Source organism: Glycine max, chromosome 6 (genome assembly GCF_000004515.6).
Source record: "Glycine max cultivar Williams 82 chromosome 6, Glycine_max_v4.0, whole genome shotgun sequence".
Classification (NCBI taxonomy): Eukaryota; Viridiplantae; Streptophyta; class Magnoliopsida; order Fabales; family Fabaceae; genus Glycine; species Glycine max.
The window spans coordinates 16,455,836-16,466,131 of record NC_038242.2 but is presented as its reverse complement, the minus strand read 5'-3'; the positions used below and the strand labels follow the sequence as shown (position 1 = coordinate 16,466,131).

At 32.8% G+C, this 10,296-nt stretch overlaps 1 protein-coding gene across 1 annotated transcript; it reads right to left on the bottom strand.

The window, feature by feature from the left end:
• Positions 1 to 5,212: 5,212 nt before the first annotated feature.
• Positions 5,213 to 7,746, bottom strand: LOC100779960 (thaumatin-like protein 1a). Its single transcript, XM_014776557.3, has 3 exons — positions 7,620 to 7,746; positions 6,903 to 7,515; positions 5,213 to 5,861 (listed from the first exon to the last, which is right to left on the bottom strand). The coding sequence occupies exons 1-3, from the start codon at positions 7,675 to 7,677 to the stop codon at positions 5,567 to 5,569; spliced, it is 966 nt and encodes a 321-aa protein (XP_014632043.1). The 5' UTR covers positions 7,678 to 7,746; the 3' UTR covers positions 5,213 to 5,566.
• Between the last annotated feature and the right edge of the window lie 2,550 nt (positions 7,747 to 10,296).

Sequence of the window (10,296 nt, the reverse complement as noted above, 5' to 3'; positions counted from 1 at the left end):
ATGTGTGTGCGTATGTCGTGTAGAGTCATGTTCAAACAGGAAATTACGAGTGTGGATACTATGTTATGCATTGGATATGGTGCATCGTAACTGGTGGATTGAAGGATGACTGGATTCACGTATGTTTCTGATTTTTGATTTACTTGTTAATGTAATTAGACGTCAGTAGTTTTGACCTCATGCTATGTGATTTACTAAATTCATATATACATGTGCAGTGGTTTTCTGATCGATCAGCGGTAACAGAAGAGACCATCACCACACTTCGGCATAAATGGGCGGCATATTTTATCCAAATGAAGAAATGAGAACCAAGAACAAATTAGATAACTTAGGAACAATTTTCGTTGAAGCCAGATTTTTTTTCTCTGCTTTGAACAGTTGAATTGTTTCAGTTAATACTTTAGTTGTATATTGAAATTAATTTTCTGTCTGCATGAACAATTTCCTATCCAGCCCTTCATTGTGGGCGTGTGCCTTGAACAGCACATTGTTTCAGTCCACAGCTGAGTTGTATATTCAAATTAATTTTGTCTTTGCTTTTTGTTTCACTTAATATTTGATAACTAACTTTTTTGCTTGCACTTAATTGTCTATGATAATGTTGTCGTGTCATTAACATTAAAAGTTAGAATTGCTGACTTTAAACCCAGCTAGGTAACTTCAAATTAGGGTGGTGGTGACAAGGACTACAAGGAGGTACCCCCGCCTCCTTTGTTTGAACCTGCAGGTGAGCTGAAATCATTAGGGTGGTGGTCATCTTTGTTGTTCCTGCTGCTACCATGTTAAGTCTGATGGGTTTGTTTGTTGTTGTTGCTACAGGGGGACACATGAACCAAGTTGTGACCTTCAACAGATCTTATTGCAAGGTAATCAGTTCAATGGATAAATGGCTGAGTCACTAGGGATCCTTAATTAAGTTGTGTGTCTTAATTTAATGACTTTAAAATAAAGAGACATTATCATCCTTGTATCCTTCTAAGAAGCATTTTCATCTGCTTAGCATTTCCAAAGTCCTTATATCATGTTTTTATTCCTTAATTATGTGCTCTTATGATTAAATTTGACAAATTTTCTTGTTATACTAATTTGTTAATAAACTCTAATATGGAACAGTGAAAACAAAGTTTACATTCTTTTGCTTTTCAGGTTTGGTCCATACTTTTGTCAGCCTGTAATTGCTGGATTAGGGGATGAAGACAAACCATTCATCTACACAATGGATTGTCTTGGGGCAAAGTAAGTTGAATTATTTTACAGTCCATATTTTCTTGTAGAGGGAGGTCGGTATGTTTAAAAAAGAAGTGATGAAGATGTACCGAATTTGTAAAACTAGAGGCTAAAAGTTTGTATACTCATTAATGTGTAATATATGTTGCTGCATTTTTGTTTGAACAGAAATTAAGTGTTGACTCATGCTTTGTGAAAAGAACATTGCCTTCTGTATTAGGTTTCACTAGCAGCTGTTAAAGTAGCAGTTTTGCTCCATTTTTTTTATTTTCTTTGTTATCTGTTTTGCTCCATTTTTTTATTTTCTTTGTTATCTGTTTTAGTAATTTTCTCAGCAAGATTCCTTATCCTCCATTAGTGTCTTTCTCATATGCCTACATCTTCTGTATCCTCTAATCTGAAAATGTTCTAGATTGTATGTTGCTTTGATGGTGCCTTTTATGCAAGATTATTCTTCCCTTATAGTAAATAACCTGTAAGTTGTATATTGTCATATGAGCTGGATGTATGTAATTCTTTATCTTACCTTTTTCTTGTATGCAGGGAGCTTGCAAAAGATTTTGTTGTTTCTGGGACTGCATCTGAGTCTCTGTATGGTGCTTGTGAGGCAATGTTTAAGCCTGACATGGTAGGTCCCAAAGACTAACTTTTTTTGTCTTATATATATTTGGTTTTGTGAATCAACATAGTCGTGTTTGTATCATACTTTTAATATGGATAGTTTCTTGCAATTGACCCAGAACACAATTCGTTTTTGGTACAATTATAGACATTAATATATTATATTGCACCGTACTTGTAGAGTAAGTAATTGTGAAAGTATAGACAAATAATCAAATCATCATAGGTTAAAGCCTAATAAGTTTAATTAAATGTATATTTGTCTCCATTATTAGGATCAGGTTCAAATTATAGGACAATTGTGCACGTACGATAACCTCAACAGCTAGTGGCTTGGATAAAAAATATATAGTCATTTTTACAGCAATTTGCTTTTTTTTAAAAAAATAACATTCCACGACGGTTCTACGGACAGGACCGTCGTAGAACTTGCAGATTTCTACGACGGTCATCATGACCAGACCGTAGTAGTATAAGACCCTCTCTTACGACGGTCGTCGACAACATAAGATCGTAGTAGTATTAGGATCATTCTACGACGGTCTTTGCTGGACAACCGTCGTAGAGCACTATAATGTCAACGACGGTCGTCGGTAAGAGAAGACCGTAGTAGTATTGGGACCAGTTTACGACGGTCCTTTAGAGACAATCGTCGTAGAACCCGATTATGTCTACGACGGTGCTGTCCCCAAGGTCGTCGTAGTCCTTCCTTAGTTCTACGACGGGGCTGTCGGGTAGCCGTCTTTGAATTGTTGACCATTCTACGACGGTCCGAAGCAGACAACCATCGTAGAACACGATTAGGTCTACGACGGTGCTGTCCCCATGACCGTCGTAGTCTGTCGTAAGTTCTAAGACAGGGCTGTCTGGCAGCCCGTCTTAGAATTCTACAAGTTCTACGACGATTTTCCTTACCCGTCGTTGAAATCCATTGAATTTATTACGTCGTCGCAGACGACGACGATCTTCAACCGACGTCGTATACCGCTTTTAACTGACGTTGAATTCTGCTTTTGTAGTAGTGGTATTTTAGGCCATGAAATAAGCTTTTAAGCCGTGAAACAAAACGAACTCTTAGGATAGTGAAGGTGGAGGATCTTCAAGGAGCAAGATATAATTTATGGTGTAAGGTGAAAAATATGGGGAGACAAATGAAAGCAAACCATGCATAGAGGTATTTTAGGAGGGGTCGTGTTAGATAGACTTAAGGAAAATGTGAGTATATGGAGAACAAAATAGTTAGTTAATGCCTTAAGGGGAATTTTTTATTATATTCTAAATTCATTTTTATTATTATATGTTATACTAATATTTATATATTACTTCTTAAAAGCTGTAATATTTAAATTTGATGTAATCTAAATCAATTCTTTTTAAGATCAATGTTAATTTTTAATTTGTTAATTTTTTTATATTGAAAAGGATTTAAATCAATGATATCTTTTTTTTCTTTTTTTTTTCTTCAACTACCATATCAATCTTATAACTTCAAGCTAAATTACTTTTAATTAGTTTAGATAAAATTTTATTTCAATTTAAAACGAAATCAATTGGATGATAACAGAAGAAAATTAATTTGACTAATTTTTCCTTAAAACCAATCGAATTCAATTTACAAATACCAAACTATAATTAAGCACATTGACATGCATTCTCACGGAGAAAGTCCTTTAATTTGCTGCAAAGGATTGGATGGCATGTAAAAAAGTTCATTTGAATTAATGGAATTAACTCATGACTTTTTTATAAACATTTTGATTTGTTTTAAAAAAAATCATGAAAACATTATTTAAAACTATTTTATATCTTATTGTACTATAGTTTATCGTCAAGTGTATTATTATAAATAAACTCTCATTTCATAAGAATTAATTCAATAAATAGTATTTAATAAAAATTTCTTTAAAATAAATGCTACTGTAGATCGTATTGCATGATAAAGATGTCCAAGGAACAACAGTATGAGTTGGTAGAGTATATATATTATAAATATGGTCTGTCTTAATTCTCAAAATACAGTTTATATATAACAATTTTATTTAATGTTAATCGATTTTATCCTAAAATCTAACATTACGCTGAAAACTAACATCAACCTCCAATCGACAAATCTCCCATTTCAACATGCTTATTTCCAATTCTGTGTTTGGTGTGCGGTGTCTTGTTTTGCATGGGCAAGGACGGAAATAACTGAGAATGAGAGAAACTATCCTTATGCCCGTGTTGAAGGGTTGTATATGACTAATATGCAAATGCCCGTGTTGAAGGACTGTATATGACTACTACTTTTTTGGATCAGATTTCTAAGAAAATCTATCAGTTTTTTATTTAAGTTACTGAACCAGTTTGATTTTTTAGGGAACTAACTCCAAACCAATTCTAAACTGGTATTCCAATACTATTTTAAGTACAGATATTAATAATGATATTCATATATAGTACATATTTAATTAATTAGAGATCCTTGGAGATTAATTAGGTTGGTGGAATGGTGGCTAAATAGGCTGGGATAAAGAATGAATAAGAAGATTTTGAGGTTTAGGGCACGGGCGAATATCTTATAACAGACAAAACAACCTACCTAGGGTCTTACTTCTTGATCCAACAAAAAGAAATCTAACATTAGTTAAACTCAACATATGTCCTTACCAAGAACAATATTTATTGTATTAAAAAAAATGCTGAGATTTTTTTGCGGATTTATATCCAGTGACAATAAAAGAAGATCAGCAAAAAAATTATCATTATATATAGTAACAAAATTCGACAAAGCTGTAAGAAAAATCAATGGATGATTGTGTAATTTTAAACGGACGCACAAGTAAAGGAGCCCCTTTCACAAGCTCCGCACCTCCGGTCTCCGGTTCCACAAGGGGTTCGACCCTCATGGCCAGTTTGAAGCCGTGCGTGAGACTCTCTCTGATGTAACCAAGCCTGTTAAAGCCGTTCAGAGTGAACTCTGCAATAGTAACCGGGGGTTAGGGTTTAGGATTGGCATTGTCGCCACCACAGTCTATGTCGGTGACAAGAGAAATTTCCAGTGATGTTGAAAGTGCAGAGGATTCGGGCGGATTTCATCGCATAAGATATTAGTTTTATGCATACAATAACGGCTAATAGGAAGAAAAATTAATATATAGAATTAATTTTTATTTTATACATTAAGTATTTATGGAACTATATAGTACTTCTTAAAAACTAACATGTATACATTCTATTTAATCTAAAATATTTTTAATTAGTTAGATCCAAATTTATTTGAATTTAAAATGAAATCAATTAAATGATAATATAAGAACATTGAAATTCCCATGGAGATTAATTTCCTTTTACTTCAAAGGCTTGGATGGCATGTAATTAAAAAAAGTTTACTAAATAAATATTTAATTAAAGTATTTACTGAATATATGCACTTACACTAGCTCAGTTTCGTTGAAGCAAATGCTACTGTGAGTCGTACTGCATGTGAACTGTGTATGATATATATGATACCACACATTTAACAACATTTTGTTTATATTTATTTGCGAAGGTACCTTAATATAAAAGGGAGTAGCCCGTCTACAATAAACAACATTGACTAATATACATCACCAATTAATAAACCTGTACTTTCAAATCTTGCAGAGTTTCATAATCTATAGACAACAATTAATTAAAAAGAAAACCTAAACTATAAGTAGACTTTCAAATCATTGAAGCAAACAGAATCTTATTAATTAACCATCTCAGCATAGACATGTTGTTGGTTGCGGGCGAGGGCTTCAGCTGTAGTACTAGTTTGTCCCATGACCATTTCCATTCCCCATTGTCTGTTTGGTGAGCTGTACCATGTTCTACATCGAAAACAAATACAGGCGAAGGTAATGAACAAAGAAACTGACACGGTGACAGCAACAATAGGCACCACATACTTTTTTAATAGCCGGAGGAGGACGTAGAGTGAGCCTTGCACTTGACCTCCCGAATTTTCTACTGGAGATTTCTTTTCTTTTTCTGCATTCTTCGAACTGCATGAAGATTCAAACTCTTAAATCCAAATAAAAAATTAAAAAAAATCAACAGCAAATAATTAATTTAGTGCCGAATATTGGAAATCCAGAAGCTGTATGCATACATGTGTTGATAGTATATCCAGTATGGCTGAACATGTTTTGGTTTTGTTTTTCTAAAAACTAAACCTTATTGGCTACTTTATTGAATCAATTTTCTATATATCCAAAATCAGTTTCTATTTAATTTATCGAACCAATTTGTGATGAAGGATCACTTATCCCGGTAGAATACGCTCTTGGAGGGGGGAGATAAACTTTAAATGTGACTAAACCTTGAATCTATGATTTGTCTCTTAATTGATTCAAAGGACCAAAGCTTGTGATGATATCTTGAGATATCAATGAAAAACCTAAAATCCTAATTATGATGGCTTTAAACTAAAAAAAATCAAAACTGATTCTAATTAAAGCTCTTTATATTAAGTGCAGAAATAATTTTAAAGTGGACTTGCGCCCTAGCTCTTTTGCTTCATTTCCCTGTCAGTTCACTTTATTTGTAGATATTTAGCTAACGTCGAATAATAACGAATATGTTTTGACACAGAGAGGGTCTAATAATGTGAAGGCGTACGTTCAAATCAACTAGCGTGCAGTGTTGAAAGGCGATGAACTATGTGAAAGTATGAGATGTCACAAGAAACCTATACAGAATTAGGTTTTACAGAATCAGTTGACAAAAGAATGGGTCTGCCCTATCACTTCGATAGAAGAGTGAGACGTAGGAGAATCCATCACCTAATCAGTATGCAATTAGAGAAGGTGGGCAAGATCCTTGGAGATTAGTAATGTTGTTGGTGGCTACAAGAGTGAATGTCTTAAAACAGAAAAACGACTCGGTCATCAACTCCAAGAAACCTAACCTAACATTAATGAAACCCCCAACTTTTTTCCTTAGGGAAGAATACTTCTTGCCTAAAAGGCTTAGGTTATTAATTTTGCCTATTATAATTCAATGGGCAAATACTCATCCATCATTATATTTATCAAGAAAGTTACCTTCTTGAGGAGGTAGGACAGAAAGTGACTGTATAATATTGAGCAGACGCACAGGTAAAGGAGCCATGTTGGTAAGCCTCGGGGCATTTGGTCTTTGAAAACTCGGAAAACAAGGTGGACTTACACGTCTCATGAGCTTGGCACAAACTTTGGCAGCCCACCACGTCCCCACCGTCTATTATCACCTTCAGCTTTGTGGGACACTTTTGGTTCAAGTCCCTCCCACAACCAGTCGATCTGCAGCTCCCCCCAGGTTCGATACTCATGGGGAGGTTGAAACCTTCCCTCAAACTCACTTTGTAGTAGTCGAGCCCATAGGAACCGTTCAGAGTGAACTCGGCCAGAGTAACAGGGGGTTTGGGGTTTGCGTTGCCACCGCGACAATCTATGTTTGAGGAGCTGCAATCCCCAGTGAAACAAGAGAAATTTCCAGCAATACTGTAAGAACAAAAGGTTCTGGCCCATACCTTTACTTCACCGGTGGGCATAGTAACCATGTAGGACTTCCCTGGTTGGAGGGAAAAGCCGGTGGTGGAAGTGGAGTTTGCGACAATTGCTGGCCAAACTGTGCTGATGCATTCGTTGCTGATTCTGAATTTCGCTGCATATGAACCTGTACAATAACAAAGACGGCACGACACACACGACCTCTTAAACCTTCTCCATTTTTAGAACGAAAATTAATACGCATAACATGTATCTGAGTATCAAGAATACCTGAAAGGAATCCCAAGAAAATAGCTAGAGTAATGAATAAACTTCGAGGCATAGCCATAGTTTATAAATGAAAAATGAATGAAGGAAAAAAAAAAGTTTGAAAAGGTTGGCAAATGGAGGGCGATATATCCAATGTATGCTTGGGTTCTCAATTTATAGACTTTTCCAGCCAATCAAATCTCAGATTTCCTAAACGGTAAACCAGTTTCGCACGTATAAATATGTCCGCATAGAAGCTTCGGCCACTTCAAAAACAATATCTTTAAATTTGAACTTTTATCACCATTAGATGTTAATCTAATGGCTAATATCTGAGATGCATAGTCAGACCAACGAAGAGAATTCAACTTGCATGCACTTATGCTTACGTGTATCATCATTGCGTGAATAACTAAAAACTGAAACAACATTCACTAATTCACCCTAATTTATCATTCGCAAACCCTTTTTTTTTTTTAGATAAACGAAGATTTATTCATCCGAAGTACAAGTTGTACTCAGGAGAAAACGGGGGGCCTCATTAAAACCTCCAAAAGCCAAAACCCTATGGGAAAAAGACTCAAGGAGAAAAAAGAGAACCCCAAAATACATGTTTATGTGTTCAGTTGGTACATAAAAACACCTCCTACAAAAGAGCAATATAATTTATTTCTAACCCATCCAACAATAAAACACACTCCTACTAATTCTTCCATGCTCCCACGTCTGTCTGTCAGTGTTGATTATGCAGCACATCTCCAACACACTCCAGCATCATTCTTCTAATGAAATACACTCCAAATTATTAATTATTTATGCAGTATTATCATTCTAGTTAAAACACATTCCAATTTACTTATGCATCAATATCCTTCCAATTTGTTAATTATGCAGAAGCTCTCCACACCAACAGTAAACCAAGTTTTCTCCTATGTGCTTGACCATTACCCCAATACTAAAACCTCCTCTTTACTTATCATTCGCAAACCCTTAATTGTGACCAAGGCACAAATAACATTAAAATGAAGGGGGAAAAAATCATGTATCAACCCCTCATAATGATATTATCATCATCAGGGACAGATCTACATTTAATATTATGGGGGCAAGTTTCCAATAACTTTTTAGTTTTTATTTATGTAATAGGTATATATAATTATTAATTATCTTTGTAATTTAAAGTACAATAAAATAAGTTTATTCATAATAAAAATATTTTCCAATTTATTTATAGTCACACTTTTTTATTCTCTCAATTAAGTATTTTTATATTATTATTTCTTTTTATTTTTAGATGTATATATATTTGCAATCAATAAAAACATTTCTCTCATTCATTTTAAACTACTTTTTTTTATCTTTACACACATCATTTTTAAATATTTTAATTTTCTATTATTTTTATCTACATTCTTTCATCTTCATCTTTAATTAAATTTCAATATTTTTTTAAATAAATTATCAATAGTTAAAAATAATCTAAAATCATAATTTAAGTTATTCATTGTAAATTGAATTCTTCACTCCAATCATATTTTTTTTATCCACAAGAATAAAAAGACCGAATCTAATATCATTCAAACTAATTTATTACTTAATTATATTTATTTATTATGAATTATAATTATAATTTAATTTATATATTAAAAATTATTTATTTATTATTTAAATTTTTATTACATAAAAATAAACATTTATCATCTATGCTCCCTAAACTAAAATACTAATTTATATACATCAATATTATCCCCTCAACTCAAAATTCCTGAATTCATCACTGATCATGAAACACATCCGTTAGATTATTAAAAGTGTATATGATGGTCAAGGAAAATGTATGATACGTGTCTTATCCTCAATCGACTTGACCAAAACGACAGTACTGAAAGTAATTGAAAATATGAGCTGATGGTTAATTAATTTGTGCATGTTTTCATGATGATGACCATGCATTTCTCCTTTGTGTTGAAAATTTGTGTTTAGACAATTTTCTGATCTGATATGCATGCTTGGAGGAGGAATTTTTTGGTAAAGTTGAAGTCATTTTATAAAAGCCAGCAAAATAATCTAAAAATTTTAAGCCAAGGAATATTCTCCGAGGAAAAAAGTGTGGTTTTTCTGTTAGCTAGGTTTTGTTTTGGTTTTTCAACTAGATGATAAATATAATAAAAAATAATTTAAAATATCAAATATTTTATTTATATGTCATTATATAACTAGTTTAGTTTTTTAAATATATACTATGTCAAAAATAAATTCACACAGTTTTATAGTTATTTTATGCATCTTAACTATAAATAGTCAATAAAAATATATCTTTAATTCAATATATTTGTGTGAGATGTATGTTTGGTGTAGAGATCGTATTTATTAGGGGTGTTCATAAATTAATTTATATTATATTGTTGTTTAGAAGATTATATGATATTGTTGTTTAGAAGATTATGTTCTTGTTGAGATGATGATGTGTGAGATGTAATTTTGGTGTTGGAATCGTAATTATTTGGGGTTTTCATAAATTAATTAAATTTAATGAGAATAAAAAAAAATTATCAAAATAATTGAATATCGAATAAATCAAAAACTAACAGATTAAAAATTTGAAAAAAAAATGAATTTTTTTATTGGATTGGATTTTTAAAACCCATATATATATATATATATATATATATATATATATATATATATATATATATCA